The 14,021-nt window shown below is 42.0% G+C and overlaps 1 protein-coding gene across 1 annotated transcript in view; it reads right to left on the bottom strand.

The window, feature by feature from the left end:
• Positions 1-13,714, bottom strand: part of LOC114071108 (spondin-1-like) — a gene marked incomplete at its 3' end in the record, with an annotated part of 34,775 nt that extends 21,061 nt beyond the window's left edge. Inside the window, exons 1-2 of the mRNA XM_027908799.1 lie at positions 13,128-13,714; positions 6,349-6,455 (exon numbers count right to left, since the gene is read on the bottom strand). Coding sequence (XP_027764600.1) covers positions 6,349-6,455; positions 13,128-13,350 — 330 coding nt within the window. The remainder of the gene's footprint in view (positions 1-6,348; positions 6,456-13,127) is intronic.
• Between the last annotated feature and the right edge of the window lie 307 nt (positions 13,715-14,021).

Genomic DNA, 14,021 nt, shown 5'->3' with positions numbered 1-14,021 from the left:
AGGGGCTGGAAGAAAGAGGTCTCTGCTTTGAGCTCCAAGGGCATGAATCTTCAGCACAAAGGTACATATAGGCAAGTTTTTAGGAGAGTCTGAGCCACAGAAAGCCTCTTGGCTCCTTCCCTATCACACCATAAACCAGGAAGCTCCCTGAAAACTGGCAGAGTTGAGATAAACAAGTTGACACCAGAAGGGCGAGCCCGGGCTAAGAAACTGAACCCTGTTTTTTTTTATTCAGTAGTGAACTAAGCTGTGTTGCAAGCAGGCACAATTTAATGTTTGTTTCCTCTTTGCACACGTGTCATTTGCTGGTTCAAAGTTCCTCTCTAATAAAATAATAACAGAATAGTATTCAGATTTTTTTTTGTTGTTTGTATTTTCTGATTTTGGTGGTGAAATGTCATGGTTTGGATCATTAATTCTAAAAGGCACAGCAGGTGTGCACCCTGTGAGTTGAGGGAGTTCCCAAGGTGTAACAAACCAAAGTTTGGGTGAAAAACTGGAAAATGTTACAATGCAAAAAATTTTGCCTTACTCACAACACAAGCTGAAACCAGAAAAATGAATATAAAGGAAGAATGCAACAAAACCCAAAAAACAAAAACCACCCAAAACAAACCAACAAACCTACATGGCTGGACTCTAGTTTGCTTTTTCTACAGCCTCATCAGTAGCAAATAATGACTATCAGAGCTCTTCCGCCAGTTCTTCATCACTCTCTTAAATTATCTTTTACTGTCTGAAGCAAGGCATAACTATCCCCTGAGACCATTTTTTAACTGAAACCTTGCCAATAAGTGGTTCAGGTTGAGGTTTCTCCAGTGTGCCAGAGATATTTCTATTTAATCTCATACAAAGGGTTCACATTTTTTGGTCAAAGCTAGAACTGGCAGTGGCAAACACCTTTTGGGGTTCTTTTGTTTGGTTTGTTTTTTTTTTTTAAATGTCATATTTAATCCCTGAATGTCATGGTATGGAACTTGGAGTTCCAGAAAAATGAGTGAAAATTTTCACCAAGGTTAATAAATTCCACTCTGTGGGAAAAGTGAACTAGAGCTTGATTAACTATTGTAAAATATATTTTTTTTTATGCCTAGAATAATATTTGCAATGATGCTTATAGAAAGAATATTCAGGATTACTCTGGCAAATGCAAAAGAACTCAAGTTTTACAGACTCAGAATTCGTGTCCACCTGCTCAGTCTCCAAATTATATACCTGGCATGTTCTGATTCTTTCATATTTAACTTACTCCTGTAATTATAGCTTTGGATCATTGCTTCCATATGCTTTCATGCAGTAAGATGACAGAGTCTGTCTCAGGGATGAGATGCTGGGAATGCAGAGAATGCAAACAGGAGCAAAATACCTGTAAGTTCTGAGCACTTGTTAAACAAAACTACATCACTTCATGCACCTCAGAATAAGCTGTTTACTAAGTAACCTGAGGAGTTTATATTGGGATACAAGGTTAAAAAAGCAAACATACAGGCCAAATGCAACATCAGTGTTATATGGGTACATCTTAACTTTCAATGTAAAAGGCTTGATAAGTAATTGCAGTCATTAATTCTTTTAAAAACTATTAAAAAACCTTTGCTTATAAATACAAGAAATAAATCCTCTGACATGGCTAAAAGCCTTTTGAGACTGCATCTTTCAAAATACACTGCATCAACTGCTTAAGAAGATGTAAGACTCCTTTAAAATGCTGAAACACAGCATTTGAGGAACTGCTTTTCTAAGAGGTTGTAAAAATACCTTTTAAACTCAGTGCCTATGCCTTGCTAAGCACATCAGTCAGCTAAACAGCATCAAGTGAACAGGTTGTGGTCGACATCGACACATATTCGAAAGCAAAGGCAATGTTTGGGCCATTGTTTCAGGGTAAACCTTGAAACGGAGGACTTCTGATAAAAGACCCCTCACCTTACTTAGCTCACTATTACTCCAATTTTCCTCAAATGTTTTCTTCTTTAGCACACATCTCTAGCTTTTATAAAAGCCAAATCTTTAATGAAACCTTCACCCTTTCTACTGCTGCACCTGCTCCGGCTCTTGCATTGGTTTTTGCGTCAGTGGGTTGTTAAATTCAGGTACCTAAACTAAGAATTTCTCGATTCATTCTAGAGCCAAACAAGTCAGAAGGACAACTCCAGGAACACTGCTGTGATGAAGGCATTTAACACTAAACTATCACAAACACAGTTCACACAGCATCAGAATCTAACAACTGACTATGCCAAGGCAATACAAAGAAGTGTCTGATTTTGAGTCTTCGCGACTCAGTTTACCAGGTCATGTTTTCACAAAACGTTTCATATTGAGTGCTTAATTACCAAACATGTTCACAAAGCCCCAATTTTGGGGAGAATTAACAGCACTCTGAAGGACAGAATTGTAGTTCAGAACTTCCTTGATAAACTGGATGAAGCTCCACACTTAATAGGAATAAAGCATCAAGACAGAAAATGAGGAACCTCGACAAAGGCAGCAATACCTGCAGAAAAGCATTTAGGACTTTTATCAGGCACCTCCTGTACAAAACTCAGATGCTCCTGCAATAAAGGCAAGTTACATACACTTACAGGATTCTGCATAGAGACAATGGCACTCCAAAGGATTACTGTATCTTAATTCCAAATGATTTTACGCTGAGGGTCCAGACTGACTACTGTGTACAATTCCGAGGAACACAAGACCGAAATTTCAGCTTAACTGCACAAAGAGCAAAACTGAAAGAAGATGCCCTACAATGAAAATGTAGAAATATTAATGAGGAAAAGATAAGGAGTGTGTGTAATCGGAAGGAGAATAAAGGAAACTTCAGAATACCTATCAAGATAAACCTTAATTTAGGAAGACAATCTCATCAGAGAGCAATTTAACCACTATTAGTGAAGACTCAGTTTAGATGTTAGTAAGAGCCCTACAATATTGTCCTTTAATTTTCTATAAAATATAATATATTGAAGATTTTAAACAGGCCACATGGAGAGATGAATTTGTTGTTGTTGTTGTTGAATCTCTTCAGAAGAGATTCACAAAACACCCACCAAGAATTTTCCTGGAATATTTATCCTTCCTCAGAGAACAACGAAGACAGATGAGGTGAAGTTCAGCACTAAGTCTCCATCATTCTACATTATTTATCAAACTGAATCTATTACATTGCATACAGATGTTGATTAAAATGGCCTGTACAGGTAGTGTTGTATAGTCAATCAGCGCCTGATTGTTGCCCTTGAGTATAATTTGCCTTCGACACGATTTGCAGACTGTTGCTAAACATCACAAAAGAGAAAGATCAGCAGTCTGCATGGCAACAGTTGGGAATGGCTGGTGTAAAGAGGCCAGTGGGACAGGATACCCAAAGCTTCCAGAGTGCCTCACTGCACCTCCGAGTTGTACAATTACCACTGGCATAAGTAAGAGCTGTATCATTACACCCCCAAACTTCTACGACTGAGTTTGGCATCTTGAATTCCCCAGCCATACTTAATTTAGCCATTTAACGTGTGTTTGAGTGTTTGTGAGAGACGATGTGATTTATTTCAAAGCTGAATTGTGCCCTGTGTGTACTACAAGGACACAAAAAACGAAGTTAGGCTGCATTAAATAAACAAACAACAGGAAAATCAGATTTTAAAGCCTCAATTGTCTCAGAGGAAAACAAATTTAGAATGGTGGAGTCCAAACTACACTTCTCTAAATGTCTCTACTTGATGGCAAGCGTTGAGTTAACCAAAAAGGTGCAGAAAACAAATACCTGTCCCACCCAGAATTTTAACAGCTGCGGTATTTACAGGATCAAGACCCTGCAGCTTGATGATTAATGAAGATTGACCATACCTGCTGACTTGCAGAGTCACACAAGAGCAAATGAGCCATGAGGAGGTTGTAAAAGGCAGGGCAGAGCCCCTGCAGGTCCAGCCTTCGCAGAGAGCTGCAGCACAACCTGCAGCAGCTCGGCTGGGACCCCTGCAAACGAGGCTTTCCCAGCCTAAGCCTGCTGTGTCTGCCTCAAAAACTCAAGTGTTAGTCTTTATTTAACACCTTGCTGCTCTAGCACATGCTCCTCTACAGCACTTTGAGGCTCTACAGCCCCGATCAGCTGAACACTCAAAAATAGCTGTGCAAAACAGAAGCCGCAGCTCCCACGGGATCCTGCCCTCAGGACAGACTGTGGATTCTGGTTTTCCCTCTGAAAGACTTTGTGACTCACACTTCACAATTTGGGGAGCAGCACTCACAGGCTTGAAAAATCAGGTGTTTTCCAGTCTCTAAGTCACGGAGGGAAAGCACATTGTCTTACTTGGTCAACTTTCATTTCGAAGCACTTGCTTAGTACAGCGCTCAGTTTTGACCATTATTTTAACAGCACGTGTTTCTCCTCGTGGAGGCAGAGGGTTATATCTGTAGTCCAGAAGCAGCATTTAGTCTCTTGTCACTACTAAGGAGTTTCCACTGCGTTCTGTTCCACTTGGGTAACTCAGTGAGTAACATATGCTCCATCCGAGCACAGGAGAAACATAAGTGCAAGTGGCATGCAAGTTTTTGCACACACAGTTTTTTTCTTACTCTGTACAGCTGTCTTGCCATCCTTGGGATCTTCATATTATAACAGAAATACAGTGCAAACCCTTGAACTAAATCTCTTTTTCTTCTAGTTACTAGCATCTAGCCGTGATAGAAGGGACGTAATTATTTATCTCTGCAAGCACTCTTTGGACACTTAAATAAGAATCTTACATCTGTATCCACAAAGGCAGAACAAGCAGACACCATCTGAATAAACTTCAGTTAATTGTGCTAATGTGGGATGAGCACAGTGAGGACTACTTGTGCCACAGACGCACAGATTTAGTTATGCATAAACTTTGAACCTCCCACCTGCAAAGCTAGAACACCAAGTTCAGGTTGCAATCCATACAATAAAGCTAATTAAACAACCTTCTCTCAGCTGAGATCCATTGGGCTTTTTTTTTTTTCAATCTAAGTAGAACTTCCATTTGCTTCCCACTCTGACAACTTCAAATTCCTCTGTACTTCAGCAAAGCTTAGAGAGTTTTTCACTGTGAATCAGACATAAAGGAAAAACTCAGGCCAATTTTTTTCCCATTTGCCACAGCCACAGAGACATTAACCACCGAAATGAGAAAATTAATGGTGACAAGTTTCTTTTAAAATAGATGAAGCACCACCATTTCTACTTCTTAACAGTGGCTGATCCTTCAATACTCTCTTATTTTAAAAAAAAACCCCAACTTTATTAAGAAGGCCATATGAAGAATATTTCTCCCAAATAATATTAAGAAATTATTTCATTTTAAGGAAGATGGAGTTATTCCAACATCAAGTAAGTTCTCACGTATTCTAGATTTTCTTATGAAATGTATGAAAACCAGGCAGAGGCCTCTAAGCAAACTCAATAGGAAAACAGGGCAATTAGTTGAGTTTGTGCACCATATTTGCTATAGAAAAATACAGAAGTTGTTTCAGGAATTGATGTTGATTTCTGTCTCCTTGTAGGTCACCTAAATTATAACTTCTGAGTATATCCCTTGAAAATCTAGGAATGCTTCTCTGAAGCAAGTGAAATCTATCTTGAAATCATTATTAAAACTAATATTAATTCATATCCTGTAAATTATAATCAATAACATCCAACAATATTTCTAAGCTTGGAAAGTCAAATAGCAAGCAATACCCCATCTGAGAATCAAATCTAACTACAAAATTTCCACATTCTTTAATAAAAATGACGTATATTCTCAATTTCCAGAATCCCCTTCATGAAGTAGCTGAAAATACCATTTTGTGAATCATCACTCTGGATTCTAATCCTTTTAATAATGATAAACATTTCATCCCACTGAATGTGTTCATTAAGTAAAGTACTACTGAGCATAAATAAAACAACAGAATCTAATTTATGACTGATAAAAACAGTCATTTACAGCTGCGGCAAACGCTTCTCAGAGTCATATTCTGCACCTCAATGGACAAAAATATCAAGGCAAAGAACTACAAAAAGCAAAACGTGAATAGAACAATTCTCAGATTCACTTTGCATGACAATTTCAGGGGTCCCAGGCTCCAGTTCAAATAACTGATGCTCATTTTTAACTGCAAGAAGGTGGAAAGGCAAGCTGAAGTCGAGGTGCAATAGCTTTGATCCCTTGAACGGGTTGCATGGAATATGAACCATGCCATGCTGTCCTCATGTCAACATCCACAAATATTTTTTGCTTAGAGTCTGCATTCTGCTGTGCATATCAAACCTCCCCTTGAGCCAAGCGTGCAGTAGGGAAAACTCCAAGAGAGGTAGGTCAGGGAAAGTTCTCTCACCTGGAAAGTTCCTGCGTGGTCTTCCTCTTTGTCACCTTCTTTTCCTTCCTTGAGGGCGATCAACGTGAAGCCACGAAAGTAAGCAGGGGTGGCAGCAGAAAGTGTCACTGAGGTACAATGGACAGAGAAATAATGAAAACACAGTATTAATTGTGAAATCAGCCACTTGCACATCATTTTGCAGCTTGAAAGGTGCGTGGTTCAAGTTGGTATCAACCAAAGCTAGAGCACTAACAGCGTGGAGCCAGGCCAACCAGATCACAAAATGTTCAGTCCAGGTTTCCACGTAAACTGAAAACACTGGCATGATGTGAAATAACCCCAGCTCTTTTTGGTTTTTTTAAAGCAGATTGATGATCTGCTCAGATTTACAGAGGGTTATTTTATTGTTGGTTTGGGGATGGGGACAAGCATGTTAGGTTTTGGGGTTTTTTTTTGTTTTAAATGTGAGGGAGCATTTCCTAAATATTTGAATTCAGCTTTTGCCCTGCTCTGAGCACAGACAAGGATCTGAGCATTTTAGAACACAGAAAGCCTCTCTATCTATAATGGGAGATGACCACATTGCCTGCTTCAGCTCAGCTACACTCAGCACAGCACTCCAGCTGGTGGAAATGGGGGATCTTAAACTACCCTTCTTTCGCTTTATCCTGAGGGCAAAACAGGATGCAAAGCTAAACTCATGGCTAAAGCTGACCTCTGGAGACTGAGCTGCCAGCTCTGATCCCCAAACCAGCCCACACATCAGCAAACACACTCTTCACACACTTGTCCTGACCAGGAGGGCAGCATTACATCCGCCAGGAGAGAACAGATAGAGTCATGCTGACTAATCTGATTTTATCGTGTTCAGCATCAGAATTAAATCCCTCATTTTCTGCTAGTGCAAGATATCTTCATACAGTTTTTCTGTTTACCATCATCAGCACCCAAGCACCAACCAGCAACACTTGAGTTCCATCAGTTGAGTTCTGTCAGCTGAGGCTCTTTTGAACACTTTCAGAAAGACTTAATGAGGCAGAACTTTTGAAGTTGCCCAACCCTTTTCAACAACTCAGGAGAATCCTTTTCTGAATCAGGGGTAAATTTTAGGGGGAAATTCTTTTTGAACGAAAGGAAAAGAGACAGAAAATTGAACTATGAATACTTTTAAGTAGCTTTTTTTTTTTTTACTTCAAGCATGTTGAAGACAGCTGTGCTTGTGCGACATTATTGTCACACTCTCCAACTCTGACTGGCACAATTAAAACTGAAGACCACACACAGTTTTCATGAGCAAACTGCAACCACCAGTGCTGCTTCATTGAAGATTATCCAGAATAGACTCCCTCTCACACAGATAGGCCATGAGGGGATGAATCACCTTGCTAAAAATGATAAATAGCCCTTAAAATATATCTATTTCAAAATATACCCAGAGTTCATTTGGAACACAGCAAGAGAGCTTTGATCTAGAAATTCAGTAGTGGAAAAATATAAAATAGGCTATTTGAAAATTTCTAGCATTATGCAGCTGTATTTGGGTCTAAAAATCATGATGTCTGTAGAAATACATAACTTTTCTGGCTGTATATATAAAGAAAAGGATTGGAGAGACTCATCTCAATTTTTAACCTTTTCAGAGTGCCATGCTTAGACCTGTACACCTGAAAACACCAATGCAAATTCAGAGTAGTAATTGGCATAATCCTCACTCTCAGGATTTTCAACAGGTTCCATTCCACGGAATTTTATTATGAAGTTAAACATTATAATTTTGAGGGAGACAGAAAAGTTCACATTTTATACAGAGAAACTGAGTGGTAGCATTCCACCATTAAAATTTCTGCTTACTTCACTAAATATTTCCCCAATTCATTAATTCATGATGTGGCAATAATTAGTATGATTAGTCTAATTTTGCAAACTCCTGCAGGTCTACCCAAATGAAAACCCACAGCCAGCCTCTCAGTTGCAGTAACTGAGAACCCAACAAGGGCAAACATATTACTCTTGCTTGAACACTAATTCTTAGAAATTAACTGCAATAAAGGCCTTGTACATGCAACGAATTTTTCCATACCATTTGCAATTCAAAAGTCTGAGTCACTAGGAGTAAAATGTGACACCAGAAATACTTAAATACGTGTGCAAGCAAAGGGAGAATCCAGCTGTGAACTGACTCAACGGTTTTCATCCTTTTCCTCACAGATTTACAGACCAAACCAGACAGTTTTCAAAATTCCAAACATCCTAAACAAACACATATCTATAAAACAGAGGAGATCTGAAATGCAACAGAAGCATCAAAAGAGAAAGAAAGAAAAAAAAGAGGAAGGTAATTCCAGAACCTGACTCATGGTTTTTGGATGCCTGGGGTTAGCAATACTCATGCTGTGGTTGCAGTCATTTAAACACAGAATAAATCCACGCTTCCTCCAGCATGAGTGATCCCACCCTCCCCAGCCTGCACTGCTCACACAGCAGCCACATCCAGGCAGCTGTGCTCTTGGCTGGACTAGGGAACACATCCAGCTGAGCAGTCAAACAGGCCAACCCCAACTGGAGGGTCCAGCTGGGTCCAGTCCCCGAGCGGCCGCTCTGCAGGCCTGGGAGAGCTTCTGCCAGTGCCAGGGACACACAGATGCAAGCGAGGGGCCAGGAGGGTAAAGACACGCAGGAACAGAGTGGACTCGTGGGATTTTAGAGTCTGTGCAACCTCAGCTCAAGGATACCAAGAGAGATGTGTGCTTTAGTCACCCCTGAGTTAGGTCAGAGCACGGGTTAACACCTGAGCTGAAAAGGTTTCTGTGAATTGTTTTGAACTACCGGTGTGGCTGAGAATATCACAGCACAAGGGTTTATCCTGAGCCCTCCTAAAGCAGAGCCTTGTTCTGGTGATGGTCCTGTAGTCACTGGCTCTGGCCTGAGTGTTTCAGCACAGCAGAGGCTCCAACTGCACAGGCAGCTGTGGGAAGCTGTCAGACCACATCTGGTTTTCACAAGAGGGTGGCCCTTTGTTGCAAAAGAGCTGAGAACTCTCCTTCTTGGGCTAAACTCTGCCATTTTAAACAACAGCTGAGTATTGCCCACATGTGTGTTCACACTAATTAATGTTCACTGAACAATATGAACTTCCTGTAAAGATCAGTCAGGATCAGTGCAATCTCAAAGTCAAGGATTTGACTTTAAAAGGGAAGATTACGTATCACAGTTACTTTTGTCTGCTTCCATCCCCTCCAGCAAATATCTAATTACCTTACAAGCTGCACTTTGGCACACACCTTCAACATGCTCCTCTTTCCCTGGTGTCCCAAGCTAAAGGTGGGGTGATCAAAGCTATTGCTCCTTTGGTTTCGGGCAGGAAATCTGACTTCCTACATCCTACTCTACTGCACATCCTGTGCCTTACATTGCACGAGTACCAACAAATACACTTTCAATATCTACTTCTATCTATATTTTGTGAAACATGAGAATGGCTAAAAGAGTTACAGCATGAGCTCTTGTAAGCACTTGTGAGAAGTGTTTGCATGTTGAGTGGCAGAAAAAAATGGAAAGAAAAAGACTCCACATTCCTGAGAAGTCCCCAAACCAACGCAATGAAGTGTGTCACATTAAGGGATCCCTTCCTCAAAAACTGAGGAAGTGAACTGACCTGCAAGTGGAAATTCCATTAAAAACAGAAACAGCATCTGCATAGAAGGAATGTCTAAGGATTGTAACTGGTCAAATCTCCCTTTTTTTCTTCAAAATAACAACTTCATCATCCTATAGTGGAAAGTATGTCCACTGCATGTTAGCACGTGAAATGGACATATTACAGTCTTTACATTTTAATAGGATTAAACTTGCCTCACCTTTTCATGGAAACCTCATGCAATCATTACTCTAACTCAGCAATCAATAAAGAAGGGAGTGAATATTTGCAAGGATCATTAATTACCCTGTAACACTGCCTAAACTTAAGGCTCACTCGTGCCTTTGAACGCAGCGGGAACTTTGGCCTTCGGTGGAAACGAGAGCACCCACATCGAGGTCAAAGTTAACCAGCAGGCAGGAGAGGACCTCGACCCCACAAACCTGGCACTCACAGGAAGACCTGCCTCAGTGCATTTGTCTGCCTGCTTGACAAGGGGAGAGACAACAACCTCACAGCCTGAACGACCAGGCAGGCAAGGCCACTCGCAGGCTGCAGCATCAGAAGTCCCAAAGAAGGTGTCAGAAATCAGTCATGCCACTTCCCCTGTGAGACACCACAAAGACCACAGCCATTGCTGCTTTGTTAGACATGAGGGAGGAAAGGAGGATGGCTCCTTAGCCCTGCTGCTACCTCACTTTTAATCACCTGAGACAGGAAAATGTGCCCTCATTTACTGCTGCAGACCAGAGGAGGTGCACACCTACTCAGATGGGTTATTCAGTGCCCAGGGCCATTGTTCTCTCTCACAGCCCCAGAGGTGGAAAACCAAGGCTTCACAGATCCATGCACACAGATACACCCAGGATTTCCCCTTGGGGCAGATAGGCTCTGATTGATCTAAAGGTGAATAACTGCAGGAGAGCCATAAAAACTTCCCCAAGGACAAATAGCAGCGGTGAACTCTGGTCTGATTCCCACACTGCAGGAGCGCTGAGATATTTCCTCCAGCCATTGCAGACTGAGGGTCTTATGCAAGTGTCACATCAACCCATGGGTGAGACCATCATGAAGATGAATGGATGTCCCTCCGCTATCCCACTCTGGGGAGTACAGCATTTGCATGTACAGTTAATTCCTACGTTATTCACCTTGAAAATAGTAGTTTATTCCAAGAGCCCACTAGGGAATGTGCCAAGGATCCAGACTGCATTAAATCAAGCGGGGGCCATGGAAACAAGGCACATTTGGCTCCAAGGCAGAGGAGGTTGTGCAAGTCTTTTGCCATGTTGCATATATAGTAATTTGCAGATTAAAAGAAAAAAACAACAACACAGACCTGTCATAACATCTAATTGTTTTAATCATTAGTTGGATTTTCAACCCCATGTATAGAACAGTAATAAAGTTCCAGTTGTGCTGCAGAAATTCCTTTGAAAATGTGCTCTTAAAACTTTCTGCATGCTGTTAGTTTTAACTACTGCCATAGATAATGTATATCTTTCAGTAACATTTACTTATGTTCTTCCAACCATTCAGGAAGCGTCCTTAAAGTACAATCTTCACAGGCTAATGTGCCACCTGAATACTTCAGTCTAAAGTATCAGAAACGTAGGCACATATTTCGTTCTACATTTTAACTTTTTTTCCCATTAGGCATAATTTTCTCACTTCCAAGAAGCTATAATATCCTAATGTGATTTTATTAATTGAGTTCCTAATGCCAAGACCTAATATCTCCCGAAAATTAGTTCTGCTAATTCATCTGGGAGTTTCTTTCTTCCTCCATCTCCATGCAATAAAAAACTTCTTTGTAGATGACTGAAAACACCCACTAATGCTTGTACAGAAGTGAACTCCCAAACTTTTAAAGAACATTCACATTTGTCACTATCAAAGAACTTGACACATCTTTATCCTGCTTAGTAGATGCATCAAACTGACATGCAACATGAAATCTTTCCGACTCAAGGTACTAATCCTCATGTCTGGAACAGCTCACTAATCAGTAAGAAATGTTCATTTCCTGACACCACATTAAAATAAAACTTTTTTTTTTTGAGAAAAAACATCGAGTAAAACCATGCATAGTTACAGACTGATGTTCAAAACAGGTAAATCACTGCTGCAGATGTATTTTTCAACCACAATGATTATGTTGTATGCACACTTTTTTCTCCCTATCTGTACTAAGATTCCCATACTTGTGCAATTAGAAAACATTGCTCTTTATCCTAAACCTAAGAAAGGTTGGAAGAAACACTTTGAATAATCTCCCAAAATTTTTTTCCCGAAGTGATGCCTCCGAAGTACATTAGTTATGGAACTTAAAAATGTCCAAATTCTTTTTAAAGTGTTTTTAAAATACAAGGTTAGCAGTACATTACAAGAAGGTTTATTTCCAAAAGCATCACATAGTGAGGCAGGAAAAGTGACCCAAACCTACCTTTGCCTATTAATTCGAAAAATACACTGAAATGTGCTTTGGGCTTCATTTCAAGGATTGTATGTGACATGCTCAAGGAAGAACGAATGTCTCCATCTCTTATTTACAGTGGTCATTAGCACTGTCTCTGCCTCTTTCCTGTTTGAACCATCTGTTCATTTACCCAGAAAATAAAAAGGGGGGTGGGATAAACGCAAGTGGAAAATGTGGGAAGTTGGCAGCATGCTGCATCACTGTTTGCCCATATGCTAACTCATTATATTAGCATTCATATTTCAGGGCAAGAACAATTAGCTCCGAGTTTCCCCTCCTTCCTGCTCGGTGCTAAAGCTTCTCCTGTGCACTGTGCTGCGTTTGAAGGGGTAGGAAGAAATCCCACAGAAGTAGGTAAACGGGGTGTCACAGCAACTTGTGATCTCGTGGTAGGGCTGAGCCGGCAGGGAGGAATCGTAAAAGGGAAGGAAATTCCTCTTAATGAGGAATGCTTGGGAGTAAAGTGATACACTGAAACCCAACTCCCTCTCACTTGTCATGAAAGCATCCCCAATAAAGTAATGCGTGGGAGTATATTACCCTGTCTTAACCCACACAGTCACAAACACACACGCCAAGAGGGATCCAGAGATGACAGGCAGAGACACGCTACAGTTTCAGAGCCACTCACTCATCCTGGCCATTATCGTTAGCACGGGATGTAGAGGATGTCCGACTTACCCCGGTAACTGTTTCCAGGCTTGTAAAATTCTGGATCGCCCTCCACCCTGAGGCTGAACTCATTGTACCCTTCCCTCCTGGTGCCTTGGGCTCGCAGGATCCGACTGCAGTATCCCTCGGATTTCGCGGCTTTCTCCAGGGTTTCGTCGGAGAAACCCTTCGCCACCAAGGGGAAAGTCAGCGCCAGGAGCCGCAGGGCCAGCGGCTGCAGATGCGCTCCCATCCTCGGAGCAACTTTTTTTTTTTTTATCGCCGGGGCGGCGGTGCCCGGGAGCGGGGCAGGGTGGGCGCCGGGCCGGGAGGCGGCGGGACGGGCAGGACAGGGCAGGACAAGGCAGGGCAGGACAAGGCAGGGAGGGCAGAGCCGTCTCGGGCAGCCCCAGCCGGCAGCGGCCCCCAGCGTGAGCCTGCCAGGTCGGATCGGAGGGACCGGCTCGGCGGCTGCCGGGGAGAGAGGGGAGGGGAAAAGCAGGGAGGGGAGCAGAGAGGGAGGGGAGGGGAAAGCAGGGGAGGGAAGTCTGATCTTGCCCAGATCCCGAAGTGAAGTGCTGTTTTGTCTCAGAGCGTGTGATTAGCAGCTCGGCGGTGTTTACTTAGCCGAGGGAATTCACAGGGTTTGGTGGGAGAGCGGAGCAGGGGACGCTGCCGTCTCCCAGACACCCAGCGCGGAGCTGCAGCCGCTAGAGCTGAGCCCACAGACCTGAAATTAATCACCCGCATTCCTGCCAAAGTCTATAGTTACCGTAGGGATAACAAGGCTCAAAGAATTTCCCGACACCCCCCCGCACCCCCATCTTTCTCCAAACCAGCAGACATGATAAACATCACCAACTGAATGAGCGCAGATGGACCAATACAGCCGCCTGCTCGCTGCACGCCTGGCAAGCGAGGAGC

This window comes from Empidonax traillii, unplaced genomic scaffold (genome assembly GCF_003031625.1).
Source record: "Empidonax traillii isolate 1590-97213 ecotype Southwest subspecies unplaced genomic scaffold, ASM303162v1 scaffold1846:size100009, whole genome shotgun sequence".
NCBI classification, from domain to species: Eukaryota; Metazoa; Chordata; class Aves; order Passeriformes; family Tyrannidae; genus Empidonax; species Empidonax traillii.
This window is presented reverse-complemented; position numbering and strand designations above follow the sequence as displayed.